Raw genomic sequence first — 27,746 nt, 5'->3', positions numbered from 1 at the left:
TAGAAGTTCCTTAGTAACTGCACAGACAGTGATCAACAAACTTCAATTAGAATCTTTCTTTTTCCTTTAAAAAAAAAAAATGTTTTTTTTAATGTTTATTTATTTTTGAGACAGAGAGAGACATAGCATGAACGGGGGAGGGCCAGAGAGAGGAAGACACAGAATCTGAAGTAGGCTTCAGGCTCCTAGCTGTCAGCACAGAGCCCGACGCGGGGCTTGAACTCACGGAATGCGAGATCATGACCTGAGCTGAAGTCGGCCGCTCAACCAACCGAGCCACCCAGGCGCCCAGAATCTCTCTTTTTCTTTGTGATTTAAGGAATTCTTTGGGGTGCCTGGGTGGCTCAGTTGGTTAAACTTCTGACTTTGGCACAGGTCATGATCTCACAGTCTGTGAGCTTGAGTCTGGCATCAGGCTCTGTGCTGACAGCTTAGAGCCTGGAGCCTGCTTCAGATTCTGTGTCTCCCTCTCTCTCTGCCCCTCCCCCACTCATACTCTGTCTCTCTCTGTCTCCAAAAATGAATAAACATTAAAAAAAAAATTAAAAAAAAAGGAATTTGTTCACTTCACACATACTATTGTAAGTTAAATTAATGTTGGAAGGAGAAAAAATTATTTCCATGATCCTTCCACTTCATCTAATCATCAGACTGTCCCTGTATTTTCCTCCCTGTATTTCTTTGTACTCTTTGAGCATAGGCATCTTTTGTTTTTACATGGTTGTGAATATTTCTGGAAAACAATTTTGTATTCTGCTTTTTAAATTTAGTATTAGAGAATAAATGGAAACTTTTTAAATTTCTGTTAACTGTTAAAGTCGTATGCTTTGTGGATTTTCTTGGACTTCAAATGCTCTTGCAAAGATAAAGTTAGCAAAAGGGTTAGAGTATAAATGTAATAATGTCATTATGAAACTAATATCTGCAAAGTAAGTATGTGTTTGCTTTAATTCAATTTTTTGGCTTTTGTTAGAATTTTCCTGTTAAGTGGGAGTGAAAAGTGTGTTATCCATATTCTTAAAAAAAAAAAAAAAATCTTGTGTCTATATAGACAGCTGGTTTGTTTTCAAAATATGTATGAGCTGTAAAGATTTCCCTGCCCTACCTCCCAGAACAGCAGCTCTTACTCTGGGCTCTGTGGACCTGAGAGCAGTGTTTCTCAGAGTCTGGGATGCAAAATCACAGGTGTGCTTGTGAAACATGAGAACTGTATCCATATACCCCTTCACCCTTCTCGAAGGTTCTGAATCATTAGGTCTGGGATGGAGCCCTACAATCTAAATTATAACAGGCAGCCTACATGATTCTTCTGCAAACCAAGTTTCAGAATTACTGTTTCAGGCAAGCCATGGTTGAAATTTGAGGGAATTTGTAGCTTTGAAATTGAATTAATTTCTTTAGGGTACGTGTTCTTCATTTTACTGGGAAGAGGGTCTATAAACCTCTTGTTGAGATTTGCGAAGAGGAATGGGACTCAGAAAGGATGAAAGCGTTGTCCCAGAGGTGTGTTTTCATGAACATTCTCTGCCTTCTGTGAGCCTCTTTGAACTCTAAATAAATTCTTAGTTTTACCACAATGAGGGCATTTTATCCATTAGGTAATTAAAAAAAATATATTAATGGCCTTCTAATCTACCTTTTATTTACTACTTTTCAGTAAAATGAACCTTAATCCCCTCCTAATTTAAAATTTTTTTATACTGAAACATACTGTTGCCAAGAACTACTTTGTGTAGATAATACTTTCTAACATTTTTTGGGAACATCAGTGTGCCAGTTATTTTACCAAGTGTAATACATAGATTATTTTTATTTAATCCTTACAGCAACTCCATGAGGTAAGCATTACATTGATTTGACAATTAAGGAAATTGAGGTGTAGAGTGCTTAATTAACGTGACCAAAATCGACGGGGTTTGTGAACGATGGGACCAGGATTTGAGCCCATTCAGTTTTACCTGAAGGCCAGTTTTATGCATTTCTGCAAGTTTGTGCAAATCAGTCACATCTGATTTATCAAGAAATGGAAGATGGTTGTTGTGTAGTGCCTTGAGATTTTGAGTGATGCCTGCCCGTGTATTAGCCTATTCAGAGATTCTAAGTTTTTATGTTCTTCCTTTTCAGATCAAAGAGAGTGCATCCCAGACCAGAGATGTCCTCAAACAGCATTTTAATGACTTAAAGGGAACTCTTGGGAAGCTCCTGGATGAGCGATTGGTGACCCTTCTGCAAGAGGTGGACACCATTGAACAGGAGACCATTAAACCTCTAGATGATTGCCAGAAACTCATAGAGCACGGAGTTCATACCGCAGAGGACTTAGTCCAAGAAGGTGGGAGTCCAGGGAGCCTGTTAAGTGGCACATTCAGACTGGCACTTTGTCGATTTCTCAGGGTACCAACAGGCTTCTTGCCATCTGTGGGGTGCTTAGAATGTTCCTGCCTTAGGATGGTTTGTAATATAGGACAGCAGATACTGCGAGGTATCCCAGGGTGAGTGCAGTTAAAGTGTTAATTATAATTATTTACAAAACAAGGAGTAAAGGGTTTTTCTCAAATGGTTCTATGATAGGGTCTTACTCACTGTTAACACAGTGATTTTAAGGTCCTTTTGAGTCTATTTAAATGTTTTTCAGTGTTCAAATAATTTAATTCCATTGTTAGTTTTAGAAGGTTACAAGTTACGATCGGTGTTTGCTCCTGAAATTGTAGTATTTCCATACCTATCTGTAGCCCATTAATTGTGGTTAAAGCATGCCCAGATCTTGCCTTGCTACCTTCCCGTCTTCACACCCACCTTCCTCCCTTCACACACTTCTTTGTTGAGTGTATTAATTAAAAAGATCACAGTTCTGCCCTGTGGGGTTCACAGTACAGTGAGAGAGGCATACATGCTGAGAGCAATCTAAGACCCACAGGAGCACAGAAGGGAAAGCCCTTAACTCCGGGAGAGTGTAGGGTAGCTTTCTGTAGGAGGAGTTGCACAGAGGCTTGAAGGAATTCATTAAGCAGACAAAGGAAAAAAGGAGGTAACAGCACAATTTGAAGCAGAAGTAACATCACGAGTGAAGTGAATGGTGTATCAGGGATCTATTGAAGTATTTTAGGCAGCAGAGTTACACAATCAGATTTGAATTAAAAAAAACAACAACAAAATGGTACTGCCTACAGTTTGGAGACTGTATTGGAGGTCATAAGACTGAGGTAAAAGAGGCCAATTAGGAAGTTGTAGCACTAATCCAGACAGGAAATGATGAAGGCAATGACAGGTAGAGATGATGTGGAGCTGATTTTAAGATTTTTCAGAAAGAGAATTGATGATTTTACTTGTCAGTGAGTGTTGATTACTGGTGATTGTCTGGATATTGGAGGATAAAGGGAAGGCCTTAGGATGACCAAAACCAGCCTGATTTTGGATTACCAGGTGAATTGTGCTGTTTATGGACATAAACAAAGGAGAAGGGTGGGCTTCACTGGGTAGTTGGGCATTCAGTATGGGGCAAGATGCCCAGAAGGTAGTTGGGAATGTGGCATGTGGCTTAGGAGAGAGATCAGTATGGCAGTATGACAATGATGGTGTATACATCGAGTCTGAATCCATGAGAGTAAGTAAATCATCAAGAGTTAGTGTACAATATTGAGAAGAGAGGGTGGCAGAGGGTAGACTGTGGGGGATGCCAGCATTTAAAGGACAGTTGAGGAAAAAGGAGCCAGAAGAGACTGAATATCACCCATTCTGCATTGAGTGCTGTGAATGGCATGAGATAAAAAGGGTGAGTGGCTAACAAGTCTGTCATTCCAACTGGAAATTCATCCCTTTGTGGTAACATTTAGAATGTGGTATTGGTATTATCTGTAGATGCTAATTACATTTTGTCTTCTCTTCAGTGAGAACTGCTTATTTGACACTGACCCTAGCAGTGCCTTTGAGAAAATGCTTCTTAGTGGGACCACAGAACCTCTTTCCCTGGAGGCTTTGCATTTGGAAACAAACGCAGAAGTAGTTCACAGGTCATCCATCACCCTGAGGACTGAGAAATGTTTTTATTTTAGAAAAGAAATCCTTTGAGGCACAAACTTGTTTGTTACAACATCTGATGCTTAAATTTTTTTATATTTCAGAAATATTTTGAATTTCAATCTCTTCCTCTCAAGGGATAAAGACTTATTGATGGAATTTTGAGGACTTTCAGGCATTGTTCAGTATGTCTCTGTTTTCCTGTTGGTGAGGGAGAATGTCATGTTATATGGTCCCCAAAAACTTGAGTCACTCCAGGGCACATTCAGATGGAAAGAGTTCCGGTACTGTTTCTTTGGGGTCCTGGAAGGACACAGAAGTTGTCTTTATATAGCTCCTCCTTTTTATTTTTCTGTGGAATAATTTTTTTTTTAATGTTTATTTTTGAGAGAGAGAGTGTGTGTATGAAAGAGGGAGTGGCAGAGAGAGAGGGAGACAGAGGATCTGAAGCAGGTTCTGCGCTTGAGAGTACAGAGCCTGATGCGGGGCTCAAACTCACTGACCTCGAGATCATGACCTGAGCCACCCAGATGCCCCTCTGTGGAATCATTTCTAATGTGTGATATTCTTTCAGGAAAATAGCTGTATCATTTGACTTTATAAGACCCCCTGCCCTGTTCTTCTGTCAGGGTAATACCTGTACTGGCTCCTATTGGAGTTCTGTAAGTCAAGATTCTGTAGGAGAGATGGCAGAAAGTACCTGCACCTTCTCCACTACATAAAATTGGTTGACAAACTAGGGGCGCCTGGGTGGCTCAGTAGGTTGAGCGTCCCGACTTCGGCTCAGGTCATGATCTCGAGGTCAGTTAGTTCGAGCCCCACATTAGGCTCTGTGCTGACAGCTCAGAGCCTGGAGCCTGCTTCAGATTCTGTCTCCCTCTCTCTCTGCCCCTCCCCCACTCATACTCTGTCTCTCTCTATCTCTCAAAAATGAATAAATGTTTAAAAAAATTTATAAAAAAAATTTTGGTTGATAAACGGTATTTCTTTGTTTAGAGCACATTTTTTCATTTCTGGCAAAATGTTACCATCATGTACGCCTTCTCATGAGCTTCACCTTAGAGTCACTTCTTTTTTTTTTTTTTAACGTTTATTTATTTTTGAGACAGAGAGAGACAGAGCATGAACAGGGGAGGGGCAGAGAGAGAGGGAGACACAGAATCTGAAACAGGCTCCAGGCTCTGAGCGGTCAGCACAGAGCCCGACGCGGGGCTCGAACTCACGGACTGTGAGATCATGACCTGAGCCGAAGTCGGACGCTTAATCGACCAAGCCACCCAGGCGCCCCTAGAGTCACTTCTAAAATAGTTTCTACTTTTGCTTTTTGGGAATTTGACTCTGGAATCACTTAAGAATTATTTGTAGGAAAACCAGAGACCCACCTTGACACGGGTTGTAGTGATTACTTTGTAACGGGACCGTTTTTCACTGTACTTGTTCTCTTATTCCTGATTGTAGGGGAGATCGCCATTCTGGGTGGTGTAGGAGAACAGAATGAAAAACTGTGGAACTTTACCAAAAAGGCCTCACACATTCAGTTGGACAGGTAAAGTAGTTAGTACCTTCAGGATTTGGTTTTAAGCATTTAAACTGTCTGCTTTTTTTCCCCCTCCCTATTAAAGATTCTGAGTAAGTGTGATAGAGAATATAGATTTCAGGGTCCACTGCCCAATACCAGTATTAGTAGTATGAAATAGTTGTGATTGTAATTTTTGGTATAGTTTTATTAAAGATTTTCTTCAATTCTAATGTGTAAGAGAATTGTTAAATTTTAGATATTCTGCACATATTGAAACTGAGTACATTGGATCTTTCAGTATAAACTTGACAGTGGTGATCCTACCAATTTTCTATTTTGTTGGTTATATTTGTCTGGGAAGAGAATCTTTATGTAACATCTTGCAAAGCCTCTGTTGCCATTGGCGTTATTTCCTGGGGGCTTCAGCATCATTATAGTATGTGACTGATTGAAACTCTGCGTCATATTTTTAACTTCCAGTTAAAAGCCTCATAAACACATAAGCTTTGTTTCCTCAGCTTACCAGAAGTGCCTTTACTGGTTGATGTGCCTTGTTTATCTGCTCAGTTGGATGACTCAATTCTGAACATAGTGAAAGACCACATTTTCAAGCATGGAACGGTAGCATCTCGCCCACCGGTACAGATAGAAGAACTAATAGAGAAACCTGGAGGCATCATTGTTCGATGGTGTAAGGTATGTAATTAATTGTAGAAGTGGCTTCAACATTGTGGATTTGAGATTTGAGGGCCTTTAGGATGTTTTTTATTAATTACCTTTGAAGATTTTCTTCTCTTCACAAACAAAAGTCTCTTCGGCTTTACAATTAAAGTCACAGGGAACTTGAATGGAGGTAGCTCTTCCAGTTTGAGATAGTTTTGAAGATGCCTTTAAAAATCTCTGTATCACAACAGTATTTCCCATCACATATTTCCCAAACTTAACCCTTAGTGAGTTGAAGATCTCTCCCATTTCTGTTTATTACGAAAGTCAAAAGATCGTACTGAATATTGATTGGGTGTCTGATATTTTCTGTTCCACGTTGAACTAATATTTCTGAAATAAAGTTCTTAAAATGTGGTTTTTTCACATTCTCAGCATTGCTGAGAATTTTGTGTGTTAAATCATGTTATGTATATGAGTTACCATATTTTTTTTTTTTAATTTTTAAAAAGGTTTTTATTTTTGGGAGAGAGAGAGTGAGAGAGCATGGGAGGGTCAGAGAGAGAGAGGGAGAGAGAGAGAATCCCAGGCAGGCTCTGCACTGTTAGCACGGAACTGGGCTTGAACTGAGATCATGATCTGAGCCGAAATCAAGAGTTGGAAGCTTAACTGACTAAGCCACAGGTGCCCCTTGGACGTGGTTTCTATCTAAAGTATGGTAACTTGGGGTGCTTGGGTGTCTCAGTTGGTTAAGCATCTGACTCTTGATTTCAGCTCAGTCATGATTTCACCGTTTGTGAGGTCAAGCCCTGGATTGGGCTTGGCATTGATAGCACGGAGCCTGCTTGGGATTCTCTCCCTTTCTCTGTTCCCCTCCCCTGCTTGTGCATGTGCGTGTGCTCTCCCTCTCTCAAAATAAATAAATAAACTTAAAAAAAACACAAAAAACCATGTCTAAATGGGTCATAAGTGTCTTGGCTGTTGACAGATAAATACATCATTCAGAGTGGGTGCTCATATTCTGGAAATAATTTTCTTAAATGGGTTTTCTAATGAAGCCTTATTAATAGAAAAAAAATAGAGAGGTTTTTGTTCGTTCAAAACAAAGACTGTCATTCCATTTTTATTCTTTTGCCTGTCAGTGGACCTAGAGTTTCCAGTTTTTTGTTATAAACATATTATTATTCATATTTCCTTGTGTACATGTGTAAGATGTTTTTCTTAAGTGTATACCCAGTAAAATTATGAGGTCTTAGAGTATAGGACCCATACTCTGCTAGATAATACTAAGTTCTCTTTAATGTGATTGTACCAGTGTTTCCACCAGCAGTGTATGAGTTCCTGTTACTCTGCATCCTGACCAATACTTGGCTTTGTCAGACTTTGTATTTTTGCCGATATGGTATCTCATTTTGGTTTTATTTATTTCTTTATTATTTATTTTTTTCTATATCTTTTTTTTTTTTTTTTTTAAGAGAAAGTGTGTGCATATGCGTGGGAGGGGCAAAGGGAGAAAGAGAGAAAGAATCTTAAGCAGGCTCCACGTCCAGCACCATCTCACCACTGTGACATCACAACCTGAGCCGAAATTAACAGTCGGACGCTTAACCGACTGAACCACCCCACTGGGCACCCATCATTTTGGGTCTATAAATTTTTTTTAATGTTTGTTTATTTCTGAGAGATAGAGACAAAGAGAGGGCAGGGGAGGGGTAGAAGGAGAGGGAGTGAGACACAGAATCTGAAGCAGGCTTCAGCCTCTGAGCTGTCAGCACAGAACCTGATGCGGGGCTCGAAACCACAAGCCGGGAGATCATGATCTGAGCCCAAGTCAGGTGCTTAACCAACTGAGCCACCCAGGCACCTCCCTCATTTTGGTTTTAGATTTCATTGTCCATGTTACAAATTTGGTTGAGTATTTTTATATATTTTTGGTTGCTTACATTTTAATTCTATAGAATGTTTATTTTGGTCTTTTGTCCATTTCCTTATTGGGTGGTTTTTAAGTTTTAGGAGTCTTTTATATATTCTAGATATTAATTCTCTTGGTTATATGAATGATGTAGTTGTGGGGTTCTTTCTTTATTTAATTTTAATTTAATTTAATTTTTGTTATTTTAGAGAGAGCGAGAGAGCGTATACTAGTGAGGGAGAGGTAGGGTTGGGGGTCGGGAGAGAGTCCCAAGCAGGCTCCACAGTTAGCATGAAGCCTGACATGGGGCTCGATCCCATGACTCTGGGATCATGACCTGAGCCGAAATCAAGAGACGCGCAACCAAATGAACCACCCAGGTGCACCTAGTTGTGGGATTCTTATCTTTGAATTTTGAATACTTTACCTTTGGCTTTATTGTATAGAAAACATACAATTCTTCAAAAGAAGAGTTTTCCAAATCAGACTGGGAATGTAAAACAATATGGCTCAATAAAGGAAAGAAGGGAAATAATGATGGCATATTTTCTGTGACCTTCCTGTGAATAGCCCACATTCAGTACATGGGCTTCTGTGCTTGGCCCAAGAGTTCTTAAGCCATGATGCTGAGAGAAATTATTTCCTGATTTTTACCTAACATAAAGCCTTTCTCCTTAGGTGGATGACGACTTTATAGCCCAAGATTACAGGCTCCAATTCCGCAAATGCACTTCAAATCACTTTGAGGATGTGTATGTAGGCTCTGAAACTGAGTTCATAGTATTGCACATAGACCCCAACGTTGATTATCAGTTCAGAGTCTGCGCTCGAGGAGATGGCCGACAGGAGTGGAGTCCTTGGAGCGTCCCGCAAATGGGTCACTCCACGTTGGTGCCTCATGGTATGCTGTTGCCTTCTCACTCCTGAAGCTTCACTGTGTATCAGACCACTTGTACCTGTTCCGTCAGCACACTGACAACCACATTTGCTGACAGTAAAACCTGAATTGATAAGAAAAACATGGAAACTGCCCTGTTCAAATTGCTTCATGTGAATTTTGAGAAATTTTCATCAGTTCTTCTCTCCAGAGTCCAAAACTAGTGCCAGGCAGGATTATTAGCGTTCCCTAAATCCAAGGACTTAAGTATTGCATCAGAATACTGATTTTTCAAATGAATGAGTATCAGGATGGAGGTCTTAGGATTTGAAATTGGTCTCTCCTAAAAAGACAAAACAAAATGAAATTGGTCTCTCCTGTATTACTACCTTAAAACATTTGGACTTATTTGTTGACTAGTTCTTAATCAGGTTGGAATAAGCTCAAACAGTTATGCTTCACTCTGATTTTATGAGGTAGGAGAGAGCTCTCACTTGATCTTCCATGCCACCATAGACTAGCATGTGTTTCGTGGTTTGTAGGGTTAACCAGGATACCCTGTCACTGCCTCTCTTCTTTTATGGAACTTGCCCATGACCCCTAAGAGCAGCCTCTTCTGCTTCCAAGTTTTATTTAATATGTCTATATTGAAGATACTCCTCACAGGGTTTCAATAATTTCAATATTTTTGCTTTTTAAAAAGAGTGGACAGCTGGCTTTGAGGGCTACAGCCTGAGTAGTCGAAGAAATATAGCCCTCCGGAATGATTCTGAATCCTCAGGTGTCCTCTACTCCAGCGCTCCGACTTACTTCTGTGGGCAGACATTGACATTCAGGCAAGTAGATATTACAGTATCTGTTATGCCTTAGGCAGCAGAGCGAAGTGCATAGAACATACATGAGCTTTGGATTCAAAGTAGACCTGAATTTACTTCGTCATTTGTAGGGAGTGTTACTCTGGGGAGAGTTCCTCATTTCTCTCTGCTTTGGTTTTCTCATATGTGTTCATAGGGTTATTACGAAGATGAACTAAGATAATGTATATAAGATGTCTCGCTTATGCTTGATACATAGCACATACTTACGTTTATCTCTTTTCTTGGGAGATAGAGGTAAGTAGACTACCTCTCAGAAGTCTGTCTTAGGGGCGCCTGGGTGTCTTGGTCAGTTGAGCATCCCATTCTTGATTTCAGCTCAAGTTGTGATCTCAGGGTTCGTGAGATCGAGCCCTGCGCTGGGTTCTATGCTGACAGCACAGAGCATGCTTGGGGTTCTCTCTCTCCCTCTGTCTGCCCCTCCCCTGCTTGTGCACAGGCATGCATGCTCTCTCTCTCTCTCTCAAAATAAGTAGGTAAACTTTTTAAAAAGTCAATCTTAAAAAATCAGAGGCCAAGAATTTTTTTCCTTTATGAATGAATATGAGCAAGTCTCTGTGAAAGACAACCTGCTGGTGTAAACATAATGAGAATTACATACATAATGTATGTGATGTGTATAATTCTCTGTAAAATAGAACTGAAAGCAAACTCTCCTGCCACCAATCATTTTTCTGTTTCTTCATCCATGTCTTCCTGTATTAGAACAATTTCCTTGTTTTCATGTTATCTGAGATGCGTTCTCTATAGTCCTATTTCTGAATAGGTCCTGCTAGAAACCAAAGCCCAGTTTTGATTTGGAAAAGCAGGGTAGCCAACTCTTCTCTAAGTTTTAAGTCCAGATCATCAGATTTTATGGTGAATCGTTGCTTAGAGTTTCTGTTGTTCTCAGCCCTTTGTCATATGAAGCTTGGAGAGTATCTGAAAGCTTTATGTAAGCTAATATGGCCATGTTCTCCCCCAGCCAAATCATCTTAACTGTCAGCAGTTCTCACAATATACTGGTTTATGCTTTGTCTCATTTAAAAAAATTTTTTAATGTTTATTTTTGAGAGAGAGAGTGAGTGAGTGAGTGGGGGAGGAGCAGAGGAGACACAGAATCTGAAGCAGGCTCTAGGCTCTAAGCTGTCAGCACAGAGCCCAATGTGGGGCTTGAACCCACAAACTGCAAGATTGTGACCTGAGCCGCAGTCAGAAGCTTAACTGACTGAGCCATCCTGCTCATTTTTGACACCTCCTCTCACACCTTAGGTTTTGAACAATGACTTAATAACCAGAAAGATACCAACAGAGAGAGAGAGAGAGAGAAATGAGTCTATTACCTGAAGTCCTCTTAGTTACTCCCTAAAGGGGAGTTCATGAGTTTTGTTTGCTAACAAACTCTTTTTCATCTTATATCCTTTGTTTATAGAAATACTGCCGTTAGTGAATCTCTGGAGAACAATGTGCTCCTGTGTAATGATAGCGCTTCCTGAGTTGATAGATTCAGGTCTGATATATCAGACAGTAAGAATAGTACTCGTAGTAATAATAATTGCAGTTGATAATTAAATGACATTTATTACATGCGGGGTACTATTTTAAGCACTTATATTCATTTCTTTGTTTTCTAAGTTTATTTATTTGAGGGGGGGGGGCAGAGAGAGAGAGAATCCTAAGCACTGTACGGTCAGTGCAGAGCCAGATGCGGGGCTCAAACTCATGGAACCGTGAGATCATGACCTGAGCTGAAACCAGGACAGACGCTTACCTCACTGAGCCACCTAGGTGCCCCTATATTCATTTGATTCTTACAATAACCCAATAAAATAGGTATAGCTACCCATTTTAGGGATGAGGATATCAAGGCACACAGAAGTTAAGTCACTTACCCAGTGTCACATAACTGGTAAATGGCATAGCTAGTCTGTATTATTTGTTTTTGTCCTCTTCACAGGAGAATAAATGTGATTGTAGTTAGTGTTGAAATGTACAGTTTCTCTGTCAGTATCCTTAGCTCTTTTCCTTTTCCCTCTTCTGTGACCATTTCCCCCCCAGTGGTGGTGACCTGATGCTCTCCTGCTTTTAAATGCTTCCTCTGTGAACACAGGGGGAGGTCTGATAGATGGTGTACTTAGGTTTGTTTCTTATGTCATTCAGTAAATATTTAAGACGTTGGAAATGACCCAAACTGGTGTCACTCTACTCACTATCTGTGGACCATGACCTGACATTTAGTAGGCCTCAGTAAACCATTTGTTCCTTCCTCCTCTTCCAAAGATGTCTGACCGGGCCCCACTTGGCAGAGTGATTAACCGAAACTTAGTTCAGCTCAGTATTATTGTAGCCAGACCCTTGCATTTTTGTCATTTTTCCTTTGAATGCGAAAGGAAAATATCTTCTCTCCGTGTTAAAAGCAATTGCAGGCATCAGCAGCTAAGTCAGAAGATGTGAGAGATGGGGGGCACCTTCTCTGTATAAGGGGGGAACAGATGGGCCAACTTGACTAAAGGTAAACTTTATTCAGTTTTTTGAGGGTGTTGGAAGGCCTTGCAGTTAGAGGGAAGATTATAGTCCTGTAGGCACTGCCCTGTTGCTCCCCCCAGTCTATTCCTGATGAAGTTGCCGGAATGTGTAGAGCTGCAGAAGCCAAGAAACCTGTTACTGGCGGGCTCCGTCAGTCTCTAGAGCCCTGTCTCATTTGGTGGCCAGGTCTGCAAAGCAAACTCCTCCTGCTAGGCCTCTCCTTGATTTCCTGCCTGAACATTCCTGCTCTCCCTCTCCTTGCTTCTAAGATTTCCTGATCTTCCTGTTTTTTTAAGCATATTTTTATTTTCTTTTCTCTACCACTTCCTTTCTTTAAAACAGCTTCTTTTCAAACAGCCTTCCTTAATCCTAATAGCCTAGGAGGTTACTGTCATCTTTTATAGATGAAGAGACCAAAGCACAGGGAGTACATGACTTGCCACTGTTTAGATCCTGCCAGTCTAGCCCTAAAAGTCTGTGCTTTTACCCACTGTGCTGTCTGCCTCCCACAAGTCACATGTGGTGGTAAATCAAGGGGCAGTAGGCTGGCTATTTATTGTTATAAACTTTCTCTTTTAAAGAACATAAAAAGTGAATGTTACAGTTAGCATTATCAATTGCTGTGTAACAAATCACCCCAAAACTTAGAAGCTTAAAACAGCAATAGTCATTTATTTTGCTCAAGAAACTGCAATTTGCAGTGTCAAGGACAGCTCATCTCTGCTTGTTTGTCGGTAGCTGCAGTAGTTTGATTAGGGATGGTGGATCTACTTTCCAGATGGCTCACTCACATGACTGGCAAATTAACCCTGGTTCTGTGTGCCTGTCTGTGTAGGCCTGTCCATGGGTTGCTTGGGCTTCCTCACAGCATGGTGGCTGGGTTCTAAGAATGAGCATCTCAGGAGATAGGAAGTAGAAGCTGCAGAGGCTGTCACTTTTTAAGGCCTGGGCCTAGAAATTGGCATAGTGTTAACTTTACCACATTCTATTGTACATTCACAGAGTCTAGATCCCAGGAAGGGAATAGACCCCACTTCTTGATGGGAGAAGTGTCAAAAAATTTGGGGGCTTTATCTTAGAAATGGCATGGTTGATAGCTGTAAGAAAGGGGTCGCTTGGGATATGTGAATTTGGTTTAATGCTTGCCTTTGGTTAAGAGTTAACATTACCTTTTCTGAATAAATTTAAGCTTGAGGGGATCTTTCTTTTCTGTATAAGGCTGGTCTCTGTCATTACCGGGTGTATTTTCAATACTAATTGTTAGCCCAACAGGTCATAGTTGAATTAAGAAGTTAATTTGTTTTGGGGCGCCTAGCTGGCTCAGTAGGAAGAGTGTGCAACTCTTGATCTCAGAGTCATGAGTTTGAGCCCTCATTGAATATAGAGATTGTATAAATGAATAAACTTTTTTTTTTTTTTTTAAAGAAGGTAATTTGTTTTTTATTAGTCTTTGAAATCTTGTCAGTTCCTCCTTTTATAGAGACAGAATGCTCTGTCCTAGGGAGAATACAGCTTTGCTGGGTTTTGTATTTTGCCAAAGTGGTCCCCTCTAGAGATATGATATGTAGGCCTTTCAGGTTGGAATTTGGCTTTTATGACAGATGTGGAGAATGCCAGACAGAGAGTTTTCCCCACAAACTCTTGATTATGTACATTTGGATGAGATAAGATAGCTCCTTTCCTAAATAGATCTCTTTTAGGATTCTATACCCTAGTTTTTAGTTTGTCTGTAGGTGGGGGGTTACATGAAATCCAGAAGGTGTATCTACTCTGAAGTGTTCACATATAGCAACTCTTCCAAATAATCTAAGGAGTATTTCTTGGACCTTTTTCCTGTCCATACTCTTTCTTTGTTAAACTACTTTATTATTTATTATTTTTAAAATATTTAATCTGTACATCCAATGTAGGGCTTGAACTCATAGAAATCAAGAGTCACGTGCTCTTCCAGCTGAGCCAGCCAGTCCCCCCTAAAATGACTTAAAAAAATTTTTTTTTTAATATTTGTTTTTGAAGGAGAGAGAGACAGAGTGTGAGCAGGGGAGGGGCAGAGAGAGAGGGAGACACAGAATCCGAAGCGGTCTCCAGGCTCTGAGCTTTCAGCACAGAGTCCGATGTGGGGCTCAAACTCATGAGCCATGAGATCATGACCTGAGCCAAAGTCGGAAGCTTAACCGACTGAGCCACCCAGGTGCCCCTAAAATGACTTTTTTTTAATGTAAGGACAGTTCTCCTTATCAACTCTAGTCTTTGAGTGAGGCTAATCATTTCGTTCAGCCTTTACTCCATTCAGGTGGTATTTACATAAAGTACTTGGTATTGCCATGAGTGTGAAGTTTGGGAAGAAAAAAACCCCCAGAATCTTTGATTAATCGTAGAGTAAGCAGTTTATAAATTAGTGTAAGAAAGATCCAAGCTACTCTGCAATACAGAGGGAGGAAAAGTTACTTCTAGATGAGGGGTTGATGAGGCTTAGTGCAGGTAGAGGTGGACAGGCAGTTCAGGTGGGGAAACAAAGCAAGAATCAAAGATACGGAATAGAAAAAGTACAAATAGCAAGTCATGAGTCTGGATCGGGTTAATAGAGATAGGCACTATAGTCAGAGGATCCCAGAAAAGTAGGCTATACTTTTGAACAGGCTGCATATATTTCTTTTTTAATTCCTCAAAGAAATACCCTTTTGAAGGTCGCCTGTGGCCATTTACAAGGAGGATATTTGACACTGTATATGGAGGTCTCCCCACCCCCCAACAAAGGCCTCACCAAGTGAAGTTTACATTTTCATTCTCTTGGGGAGGGAGACATGCTCTCCTTTTTACTTTTCATGAATTCACAAGTTGAGCTAGATGGTACAAAATAATAATGGTCAGCTAACATTTATTGAGCTTTGCTGTGTGTGTGTGTGTTTTTTTTTTTAAGTTTTTAAATGTTTATTTACTTTTGAGAGAGAGGGAGAGACAGAGGCATGAGCGGAGGAGGGGCAAAAAGAGGAGACACAGAATCTGAAGCAGGCTCCAGGCTCTGAGCTGCCGGCACAGAGCTGGACATGGGGCTTGAACTCACAGACTGTGAGATCATGACCCAAGCCGAAGTTGGACGCTTAAACAACTGAGCCACCCGGGCGCTCCTAGTTCTTAAGGACTTAATGAGTTAATATCTATAAATCCTCATTACATCCTCATCAGGTAGACACATTTTATAGATATGGAAACTGAGATGTAAAAAGATTAAGTGACTTGCCTGAGGTTGTGCCGATGGTTTATAGTGGGGCCGAGATTCAAATCTTGACAGTCTAGCCCCATAGGCCTCTATTCCGACTTAGTGAGGTGAAAGGTCGTTGGAGGGTGTTGAGCAAACGAATGACATCATCTGATACATGTTTTACAGGCCATTTTGGCTGCTGTGGGGAAACTAGTCTGTGAAGGGTGTGGATACAAGCAGGGAGACCAGTCAGGAGACTGTAACAGTAATCTTGGTGAGAGTGAATGGTGGCTTGGACTAGGATGGAACAGTGGAGGTAACAATAAATGGTTAGAATCTGGATATATTTTGAAGGAAGGACTGACAGGATGTGTTGCTTGTGGGACGTGAGAAAGAAGGGAGTCCAGTGTGACCGCAGGGCTTTTGGTCTGAGTAACTGTTGACATAGAATTGTCATTTACTGAGGTATGTAAGAGGCAATTAGAGTGTATTTCTGAGTGAATATCAGTTTGTTCTTTCACAAATTAGTAAGTTTGAGTTCCTTACTGCACATACGAGTAAAGAGGTGGATAGACAGCTGGATACAGAAATCTGGAATTCAGTGGAGAGAGCCAGGCTGGAGAGATTAACTTGAGCGTTTTTAGATTGTAGATGAGTATTTAATTTAAAGCCATGAGACTGGGTGAGATCAACCAAGGAGTGAGTGTAGACAGAGAACATTGAAGGATTGTAACATTTAGCAGCCGGGGAGGGAAGAAAGCCATCAGAGGACTCTGAGGAGGAGGAACCAGTGGATGCGGTGTCCTAGAAGTCAAGCGAAGGAAGTGTTTCAAAGAGGAGGTAGTGTGGGCTCAGTCATGTCAGATGGCACTGATCCACCAGGTAAGAAAAAGACTGAGAATTGACTTTTGGGTTTGCAGTGTGGATGTCTGTTGGTGACCTTACGTGAACGGTTCCAGGGACGTTGTGGAGAAGCCTTGGTGAGAGGGCTCAGAAGAGACCATGAGAGCTTCTGGGACCAGTGCCTATGTGGTGGCACCTTAGTTCTGAATTTTTTCCACTCGCAGAAACTTTTTGGAGTAATAAGGAGAATAGAGGTAGGAGGACCCGTGAGTGCTTTTTCAACAAAACTAAGATACAGAAAACTCAATTCCAGATTAGGTCTAAAGACTTCTGAAGCCGCAGATAGGCAGGAAGTCCACTGAGGAAATCATGACAGTTTGCTGAGGGAAAAAAAAAAAAGATTAGAAGATTAGAAATCTCCAAATACTCAATCCCAAAAGGAGAAGGCCCCACCCTGGAGACTGTAAATAGGGCTAGGACTGAACAGTGCCTCGGTGCTCTGATTGAGGAAGCAGAGAGAAAAGATGTGGAAAATGCCTGAGCAAGTTTAAAATGCTTGATCTTAAGAAAGCAAGTGGTGACCGTGGTCAATGGTCTGTGAAGCAGCCTTTGAAGAAACCACAGAAGCTGAAGTCTGGCAGTAGAAGCTCTTTCGAAACACATTAGGTCTTGAGTGTCAGAGGAGACAGGCCTAATAGAGGAGCCACATTATGAGGCAGTGTAGTTCTGCAGCGATGGGGGGACGACAGGCCATAGAGCTGTAAACCTGAGAGTTACCCGGGTTTCCCACCCACCCCCTTCATCCCTCCTATTACAGGAACCCGATGCATTAATACGAGCAACAAAACGTGAATGTCCACGGTGTCTATACAAAGATAGGATAAGGGAAAGAAATGAAAAAGATCGTCAAATCTTTTCTATAGATAATGAAACACCAGCAAAGATAATTGCCAGAAACGAAGAGAAAACTGTATTCAGCGTTTCAACCTTAATTAAAAAAAAAAATTAATCGCAGTTATGAAGGAAGATTACAAAGATTAAATACAAGAACTCAGGGAAGAGATGGCTGAATAGCAGGAGGTGATGCACAGAGAGCAGGAATCTATGAAATGCTAGCTGCCAGAACTTAGCAGAGAGATAGAAGAAAAAGGCACTATTTCAGAAATCAAGACCAAATTACAAGAAGCACAAAGGAGATTTATAGCATGGGAAACAGGGATAGTAATGAAAAATGAGCAAAGTGAAACAAAAATCAAAAAGGGATTCAAGAGAAAATGAAAGAAAAGAGATAAGCAAAAAGAGATCCAGCAAATGTAATTAGAGGCCCTGAGAAAGGAAATCAGAACCGTGGGAACATAACACCTTAAAATACAATTCAAGAAACATTTCTGAAATAAAAGTTTCTATTTCTAATTTATCTTGATTTTTTTAAATCAGTAATGGCTGTAGAACTTTGTGACGTATCTTTTCTGCATCTCTCTGCCCACTCTCAAACTCTTACTGCAGTGATATACACCAGGAGATGTTCTTTTTTTTTTTTTAATGTTTGTTTATTTTTGAGAGAAAGAATGCACGTGCACACACACGGGGGTGGGGCAGAGAGAGAGGGGGACAGAGGATCCCAAGTGGCCTCTATGCTGGTAGCAGAGAGCCCAGTGGGGGGCTCAAACTCACAAACCATGAGATCATGACTTGAGCTGAAATCCGAGGCTGAGCCACCCAGGTGCCCTGTGAATAGGTGTTATAATGTTAAATTAACTCTGCATTCCTGGGATAAATCTTACCTGATGGTATTGCTTTCTGTTTCACAGTACTGGTTTGATTTTGGTGCTATTTTTATTTTTTTTAATTTAATCTATATTCATGAATGAAATTGGCCTGTAATTTTTCTCTTACAATATGTGTGTCAAGATTATAAAAGCCTCATGAAATAATTGGGTGATCTTTCCTCCCTGTTTTCTTTCTGTTTTTTTGTTTTGTTTCATTTTTTAATTTTACATGATAGATTATCTCTTCCTTGAAGGTTTCATAAAGCAGTCTGGATCAAGTAACATTCTTATATGTATATGGGCAGTTTTTTCACTTTTTAAAATTTTACGGAAGTAAAAATCAGTCTTGGGGTGCCTGGCTGGCTCAGTCAGTAGAGCATGTACCTCTTGACCTTCTCAGGTTGTGAGTGTAGCCCCCGCATTGGGTGTAGAGCTTATAATTAAAAAAAAAAAAAAAAAAAGTCGGGGTGCCTGGGTGGCTCAGTCAGTTGAGCATCTGACTTCAGCTCAGGTCATGATCTCACAGTTTGTGGGTTCGAGCCCCACATCCGGCTCTGTGTTGACAGCCTGGAGCCTGCTTCAGATTCTGTGTCTGCCTCTCTCTCTGTGTACCACCCCCCCCCACCCCCCACCCCCCCCCTGCCCAGCTTGCACTTGTCTCTGTCTCTCTCTCTCACTCTCAAAAATAAACATGAAAAGAAAAGTCTTTTTGTAGTACAGTTCTGAGTTTTGACAAATGTGTTGAGTCATGTATCCACTGCCACAATCAGGTACAAAACAATCTCATCACTTTGTAATATTCCCTTGTGTTATCTCTTGTGTTAACCCCGCCTCTCTCTGTCAACTACTGATTTGTTTTCTGTTTGTATAATTTTGCCATTTCAGAATGTCCTACAAATGGAGTGATATATTAATAATATGGAGTTCTCTCTCTCTCTATTAATAATATATGTATGTGGTATGTGCAGTTTAGTCCTTTATTATTTTATCGTGTGGATATATCAGTTTATTTACTAGTTGAAAGACATGAGTTGTTTCCAATTTGGGGCCATAAGAAAGCCTCTTTAAACATTTGTCTACAGGTTTCTCTGTGAACACAAGCTTCCATTTCTCTTAAGTAAACGAATATCTTCGATGACAATTGCTGGGTCATACTGTGTTTACTTATCTGTCTAATGAACTGTCAAACTGTGTTCCAGAATGGCTGTAACCATTTTACATTCCCTCCAGCACATATGAGATTTTCAGTTCTTCATCCTTGTTGGTATTTGGTATTGTCAGTTGTATTGGTTCTTCTTTTCTTTTCTTTTCTTTTCTTTTCTTTTCTTTTCTTTTCTTTTCTTTTCTTTTCTTTTCTTTTCTTTTCTTTCTTTCTTTTTTTTTTTTTTGAGAGAGAAGGAGAGCAAACACACAAGTGAGCAGGGGAGAGGGGCAGGGGAGATGGAGAGAAAGATCTTATGCAAGCTTCATGCCCAGTGCAGAGCCCCATTTCGAGCTCAATCTCACAAACATGAGATCATGACATAAGCCAAAATCATGAGTTGGATGCTTAAGACTGAGCCACCCAGGTTCTCCATTTGTGCTTTTTTTTTTTTTTTAAAGTTTGTTTATTTATTTTGAGAGCCAGAGAGCAGGGGACGGGCAGAGAGAAAGACTCCCAAACAGGCTCTGCCCTGTCCGCACAGAGCCCGATGATCACGGTCGTGATCTTGAACCGTGAGATCATGACTTGAGCCAAAATTAAGAGTTTGATGCTTAACCAACTGAGCTCCAGGCATCCCCACTTTTGACTGTTAAGTTCAGCTAGTCTATATACATGTAGTTGTACCTCACTGTGGTTTTAATTTTCTTTTCTTTGATAGCTAAAAGATAGCATCTTTTCATGTGTTCACTTATTGGCCATTTATATATTTCCATTGGTGAAGTGTCTTTTCAAACCTGTTGTCTGTTTAAAAAGATTTTTTTTTATTACTGAAATTTTATGAATATAAGGTTTTGTTAAGTATATGTCTTGAAAATATTTTTTACCAATGTCTTTTGTGGAGAAGTTGTTAATTTTGATGAAATACAATTCATCAGTTCATCTAGTACTTTTGGTGTTGTATCTAAGAAATCTTTGCCCAAATGCAAGGTCATAAGGTCTCCTATATTTTCTTCTAGACACTTTATATTTTTAAATTTTACATTTAGATCTCTGAGCTATTTTGAGTTACTTTTAGTATAATGTGTGAAATATGAGTTGAATTGTGTTTGTTTTGCCTCTGGTCCAGTAGTCCCTCCACTATTTGTTGAAAAGACTGTCCTCTATCCATTGAATTGCCTTTCACCTTTGTCAAAAATCAGTTGACAGTGTGGGGAACTGTTTCTGGACTGTTTCATTGATTTATGTGTTTCTCCTTTCCCAGAACTAAAATCTTGATTACTGTAGCTTTATAGTAAGTTATCAAATCAAGTAATGTGATTTTTCCAACTTTATTCTTTTTTTATTTTGGTTATTCTGGTTCCTGTGTCTTTCTATTTAACTTTAGATTCAGCTTGTCCATTTCTAAGAAAAATTTTTTTCCTGGGATTGAGATTGCCTTGAATGTATAAATCAGTTTGGGAGTAATTGGTATTTTAATATTCTGATTGTTCCAATCTATGGATATGGTATATTTCTTTCTTTCCTTTTTTTTTTTTTTTTTTTTTTTTTTTGAGAGTAAGTGAGCTTGAGTAGGGGAGGGTTGGAGAGAGAGGGAGAGAGAAAATCCCAAGCAGGCTTGGCACTGTCATCGCAGAGTGTGATGCAGGGCTCAGTCTCACAAACCATGAGATTATGACCCAAGCCGAAATCAAGAGTTGGTTCAACTGACTAAGCCACCCAGGCACCCCTGGTTATGATATATTTCTTAATTTAGTTTCTTTTTTTTAAGACAACATTTTGATTTTATTGTTTAACTTTTTTTAATGTTTATTTTTGAGAGACAGAGACAGAGCACAAGTGGGGAGGGCAGAGAGAGGAAGATACAGACTCTGAAGCAAGCTGCAGGTTCTGAGCTGCCAGTCGGCACAGAGCCAGATGCGGGGCTCGAGCTCACGAAAGCATGATACCATGACCTGAGCCAAAGTCAAATGCTTAACCAACTGAGCCACCTCAGCCACCCAGGTGCCCCAATTTAGTTTTTTAAACGATGTCTTTCATCAGTATTTTGTCATCTTTTTTTTTTTTTTTTTTTTTTCGCCTCATCACACTGGCTAGGAAGTATGATTCTGAATAACAGTGTTGAAAAAAAGCCTTCAGTCTTTCACATTAAGTATGAATGGTAGCTGTAGGTTTGAGGGTTTTTTAAGACTTGTTTTTTTATATAAATTATGTTTTTTACATTTATTAACTTTGAGAGAGAGGGAGAGAGAATGTGTGCAGGGGAGGGGCAGAGAGTGAGGGAGAGAGAGGATCCCAAGCGGGCTCTGGCTGATAGTGCAGAGCCCGATGTGGGCCTCAAACTCAGGAAACTGTGAGATCATGACCTGAGCCAAAATCAAGAGTTGGATGCACAACTGACTGAGCCACCTGGGTACCCCTAAGATTTTATTTTTAAGTAATCGCTACACCCATTGTGGGCTCCCACTTAAAACCTCGAGATCAAGAGTTGCATGCTCTCCTGACCGAGCCAGCCGGGTGCACCAGGTTTTTTGTAGATACCTTTTATCAGGTTAAGAAAGTTCCTTTCTGGTTGTGGTTTGCTGAGAATTTTATCCATAAATGAGTGTTTAATTTGGTCTAGTTATTTTTATACACCTATTAAGGTAATCAGTTTTTTTCTGTTGATATGGGGAATTACAGTGATAGATTTTTGAACATTGAACCAGCTTTACATTCCCCAGAGAAACTCCACTGAGTTATGTGCTATTCTTTATATATACTTTAGCACTAAATTTGATTTTTAATATCTTTTTTTTTTTTTTTTAATTTTTTTTTTCAACGTTTATTTATTTTTGGGACAGAGAGAGACAGAGCATGAACGGGGGAGGGGCAGAGAGAGAGGGAGACACAGAATCGGAAACAGGCTCCAGGCTCTGAGCCATCAGCCCAGAGCCCGACGCGGGGCTCGAACTCACGGACCGCGAGATCGTGACCTGGCTGAAGTTGGACGCTTAACCGACTGCGCCACCCAGGCGCCCCAATCTATTTTTTTTTTTTTTTTAATATAGGGGATTTTTATGTCTCTTCATGAGAGAGGTATTTGTCTTTTTTGCTTACGATGTCCTTGGTTTTGGTTTTGGCTAACCTCACAAAGTGAGATGGGGAAGTGTTTCTTCCTCTTTTGTGTCCAGAACTGTTTGTGTAGAATTGGTATTATTTCTTCCTTAAGTGTTTGGTAGAGTTCACCAGTTAACCATCCTAGAATTTTCTTTGTTGGAAGATTTCCAATTTCTATAATAAAGGACTATTCAAGTTATCAGTTTTGTTTTGAGACAGGATAAAAGCTGTTTTAGGATTTGTATGGTAAGGAACGTATTTCTATTTCAAATATATTTCAAAAATCCTTCTTTGCCATGACTTGACAAGGCATCCCTTCTTTCTCTTACTCCTGACGTGTCAAGCTGTGCCATGACCCTCTTTGTCGACACACGGCTCATTCTCTCTTCTTGGGCCAGTCTTCCTGTTAGTGACACACAGACTGACTGGCTATGTTCTGGAAGCACTTGCAGGCCTCCCGGCAGTGTGTGAGGTACTCATGTCGCTGCAGACCTGGCTGTTTTTATTCCATCTGCAGCTGCTAGGCCAAAACAAAAACTTTATTTTATTTCTTCTGTTTATCATAAAGCTGGGTATTTTTCATATATTTCTTAGCGACGCAACTGAATTTTTGGATTTTTGTCCAAGCATTCACTGTGAAGAAAAAAGTTTGAGGTTGTATAATAAAAAGAGTGTCACTTAAACGCAATCAAAGTTAGCCAAAGTGCAGAATAATAGGGATAATAGATTAGCTTTCTTGTTGCCATCGAAATTGCTCCTCTTTGTGGCCCTGTTCTTTCTCAGAATATTTTGCCTAGGACTTTCTACTACTTTCGTCTATGCAGTGGATGCATTTCTAGTGGCTTCGTGCTCGAACCCACGAACCGTGAGATCGTGACCTGAGCTGAAATCAAGAGTCGGACGCTTAACCGACCAAGCCACCCATTTGCCCTGTAGTTTTCTCTCTTATATAGTTTCTTACAAAACTTGTTATGTGAAAGAACACCTACAGTAGTTTTTTTAGGGTACATTGTCCTCCCTACTTGTCTTGTAATTTAAAAATTCAGTGATTTTAAACTTACGTTCTATTTCTTAGTGAACTATGAAAATAATTCTGTGTTTCGGGCATATTGGCTATTTACTTCCCTGGTTCATTCCATTTTCAGAGCAACTTTTGTAAACTTTTTATGCTGTGCTGGTCTTATTTATTACGTGCTGTTTTGGTAAGATGCTTTTAGGAATTACTTTGTGATTTATTCAAATTAGGAGGGTTTTTTTTCTTCCTAGGATTTCTTTTTTCTCACTGCGTTGAGGACCTTTTCTGTATTACTATCTTTAATTAATTTCAAGACATTTTAATTGAATTCTTGGTTTAAAATGTTTAATAACTAAAAAAATGTATACTTGCAACAAGTTGGCCAGACACAAGGTTAAAAGCATAGTCCTCCAGGGGAGCCCGGGTGGCTCAGTCAGTTAAGCGTCCGACTCCTGATTTCAGCTCAGGTCATGATCTCACACTTTGTGAGATCGAGCCCCACATTGGGCTCTGCACTGACCGTGTGGAGCCTGCTTAGTATTCTCTCTCTCTCTCTCTCTCTCTCTCTCTCTCTCTCTATCTCTCTCTCTCTCTCTCCCTCTCTCCCTCCCTCCCTCTCCCTCTCCCTCTCCCTCTTTCTCTGTCCCTCCTCTGCTCAAGCTCTCTAAGCAAACAAACATTAAAAAAAAAAAAAGCGTAGCCTCCCTTTAGGTACCAGCTGCAAGTTTAGGGGTCTCCAAGGCCTCCCCTCACTTCTAACTACATGGAAAACTACAAATCCCAGGGTTCCCACGACCACCCTCAAATTCTGTAATTTGCTAGGATGACTCACAGAACTTAGGAAAGCACTACACTACGATGAGAGTTTTGTTACAGCAAAAGGATACAAATGCGAATCCACCAAAGGGAGAGACCCATAGTGCAAGGTCTGAGGGGTTCCAAATATGAAGTTTCCATTGTTCTGTGGGATACCTGGCCCTCAAGCATGACAGTACTCAAACTTTCTAGTTTTCCTTCTGCCATTAATTTCTAGTTTGATTCTGTTGTGGTCAGAAAATGTATGTAGTCTGATTTTAGTATTCTTAAATTTGTCGTGACTTGTTGACCTAACATGATGATTCCAGGAGAATGTTCCACATGTGTTTGTGGAGAACATGTATTCATTCTACTTCTCTTGGGTAAAATGCTCTGTATATGTCTATTACATTCTTTTGGTTTACAGTGTTCAAATCCTCTTCCTTATCGATTTTCTGTCCTGTTTTCTTAAAAATGGGATATTGAAATCTCCTACTATTATTGTGTAACTGTTTTTCTCTTCAGTTGTCTCATTGTTCATTTTCTATATTTGATCTGATGTTGGGTGCACATATGTTTACAATTGTTATCTCTTCCTGGTAAGTTGACCCTTTTTAATTATATAATGTCTTTCTTTGCCTCTTTTGTTATTTTGTGACATTAAGTCTATTTTGTCTGATAGAAGTATGGCCATCTCTGCTGTCTTTTGCTTACCATTTGAATGGAGTATCTGGATCTTTTATATTCATCAGCCACTCCAATCTTTCCAGTGGGAGAGTTTAATCCATTTAGATCTTTTAAATTTTATTTTAGAGAGCACGCGATGGAGGGATAGAGGGAGAGAGAAAGAGAGAATCGTAATCAGGCTCTATGCTTAGCGTGATGTGGGGCTCGATCCCATGATCCTGGGATCATTACTTGAGCCGAAATCAAGAGTCAGCTGTTCAACTGACTGAGCCACCCAGGTGCTCCAATCCATTTATGTTTAAAGTGATTACTGATAGAGAAGGACTTATTATTGCCATTTTGTCATTGCTTTCTGTCTTGTAGCTTTGTGTTTCTCTTCTTCTCTTGCTGCCATCCTTTGTGTTTTATTGTTTTGTTTTGTGTTTTTGTTTGTTTTTTGTAGTGACATGCTTTGATTCCTTTTTTATTTTCTTCAGTGTGTCTTCTGAAAGTATTGTCTTTGTGGTTAGCATGGGGCTTACATAAAACAGCTTATAGTTATAACAATCTCTTTTAAGCTGATAACAACTCCCACACTGTACGTCATTGATGTCATAAATACATTTTTTCATATTGTATATCCATTAACATCTTTTAGTTATATTATTTTTTATCTTTTGCCTTTTAACTTCTACACCAGAATTAAAAGTGATTTATCCACCACCATTACAGTATTATGGTGTTCTGTGTTTATATACTTACCTTTACCAGGGAGCTTTATACTTTCACATACTTTCATGTCGCTATTTACAGTCTTTTCATTTCAACGTGAAGGATTCCTTCTAGCATTTCTTGTAAGGCAAGTCTGCTGTGGATGACCTCCCTCAGCTTTTGTAGGGATGCCTATTTCTTCCTCATTTTTCTAAAGGACAGTTTTGAGATATTGTATTCTTGGTTGGCAGAATTTTTTTTTCCTTTAAGCACTTTGAGTGTATCACCTCACTCCTTTCTTGCCTGCAAGGTTTCAACTTAGAAATCCACTGATAGTCTTATGTGAGCTTCCTCGTACATGATGAGTCACTTTTAAACGCTGTGTCTTTGACTTTGGACAGTTTGTAATGTGTTTCAGCGTGCTCTCTTGGGTTCATCCTAGTTGGTGTCCAGTAGGCTGATGCTTCCCAAAACTTCATATCTGGGAAGTGTTTAGCCATTGTTTCCTTAAATGAACATTCTGCCCCTTTCTCTTCTCCTGTAAGTCTCTTAGACTTTCTTCATGCTTTTTTTCCCTGTGATTGGATAATTTCAAAAGACCTGTATTTTGATGTTTTTTTCTTCTGCTTGATTGTGTGATATTGCACTCCTCTTGTGAAGTTTTCAGGTCTTACTGTATTCTTCAGCTCCAAAATACCTGTTTGGTTATTTTTTATATTTTTCATCTCTTTGTTGGTATTCTCATTTTGTTCGTGTCTTATTTTCTTGGGCTTGTAGAGCATCTTTATGATGGTTGTTTTGAATTATTTGGATATTTTTGAGACCTATTTTGTTTTTTTGTTTGGGTCTTTTTTCCCAGCTTCTTTATATGTCCTATAATGTTGTGTTGGGATCTGTACACATGAGAAAACAGCCACCTCTGACAGTTTTTATGATCTGGTTTTGTATAGGAGGTGACCCTCGCACGTGAACCCAGCTAGAGATTCTGGGGGCCTCGGAAACCTTTTTTTGGGAGAACGTGACTTTCCTGGGCTGAGTGTTGTGGGTCTTTCCGGAGCTCATAGTCTCTTGCTCCCTCTGGTGCCTGTTGGTGCCACGGCTGTTCTCTGATGTGACAGCAGCAAGCCGCCTGCCTCTTTCTTGTACTCAGTGGCCGCCAGGTATCCAGAGCCGGCCAGCTCCCCAGCAGTGCCCACATCAAGTGAGACAGATACCATTGTCTTGAGCAGCCCTATGAAAAGTTGGCGCAGAAGCACATTTGCCTCTTCTCCCTTCCTCGCGAGGGAGAGAAGCCTGAAGTTATGAACCTTCTCCCAGTCACACCACTCACATTTCTTTGCTCTTTGCAGCATTTGGGAAGCCATACTATGCTCACTCTGTCAGTTCTCCAAATGAGGCATCACAGAAATTAGTCCTTCAGGCAACCTTCCAAAGAGTTAGAATGCTGGATTATGGGGCGCCTGGGTGGCTCAGTTGTTTAAGCATCTGATTTCAGCTCAGGTCATGATCTCGTGGTTCCTGGGTTTGAGCCCCGTGTCGGGCTCTGTGCTGACAGCTCGGAACCTGGAGCCTGCTTCAGATTCTGTGCCTCCCTCTCTCTCTTCCTCTCCTGCTCGTGTTCAGTCTCTCTCTCCCTCAAAAATAAACATTCAAAAAAAAAAAAATAGAATGCTGGATTAATGCTTCACTCCCCTCCCTCCCTCCCTCCCTCCCTCCCTCCCTCTCTCTCTCCTTCCCTCTCCCCCCCACCCCCCCCAAAGAAAAAGTCAGAAGCCAGGTGTTCTTACCAGGCACTGAGCTGTGGTAGCTTGGAAGAGGGACTGACTTGGGAAAGTGAAATGTCTCTTGTTACCCATTGCAGTGTAGCTGTTTTCAGCGTTGTGCTCCCCTGGGGCTCCTGCCACTTCTTAACTGGATTCTGGAGTGCTCGGAAAGGTGTTTCTGAGTATCATTGTGAAAGCCATGTTTCTGTGGTAGAGTGAGGACTGGGACTCCCAATTCTGCTATAACGGTGACGTCACTGTCCTCTTTAAGACTGCCGCCAGTTCACAAGTGCAGTGACTTCAGAAACCTGCCTACGTATTTATCTTGATCTTGCATATTTGCCACTTTGCAACATAAGACATTTTGAGGCTCT

At 40.4% G+C, this 27,746-nt stretch overlaps 1 protein-coding gene across 1 annotated transcript in view; it reads left to right on the top strand.

Moving 5' to 3' along the window:
• CRLF3 (cytokine receptor like factor 3) overlaps window positions 1-27,746 on the top strand; it is a 43,556-nt gene that overhangs the window by 12,539 nt on the left and 3,271 nt on the right. The window contains exons 2-6 of the mRNA XM_045488034.1: window positions 2,125-2,332; window positions 5,476-5,563; window positions 6,055-6,232; window positions 8,790-9,012; window positions 9,692-9,824. Of these exons, the coding sequence (XP_045343990.1) occupies window positions 2,125-2,332; window positions 5,476-5,563; window positions 6,055-6,232; window positions 8,790-9,012; window positions 9,692-9,824 (830 nt within the window). The remainder of the gene's footprint in view (window positions 1-2,124; window positions 2,333-5,475; window positions 5,564-6,054; window positions 6,233-8,789; window positions 9,013-9,691; window positions 9,825-27,746) is intronic.

The sequence above is a fragment of the Leopardus geoffroyi genome, chromosome E1, assembly GCF_018350155.1.
Source record: "Leopardus geoffroyi isolate Oge1 chromosome E1, O.geoffroyi_Oge1_pat1.0, whole genome shotgun sequence".
Taxonomy (NCBI): domain Eukaryota; kingdom Metazoa; phylum Chordata; class Mammalia; order Carnivora; family Felidae; genus Leopardus; species Leopardus geoffroyi.
This window is presented reverse-complemented; position numbering and strand designations above follow the sequence as displayed.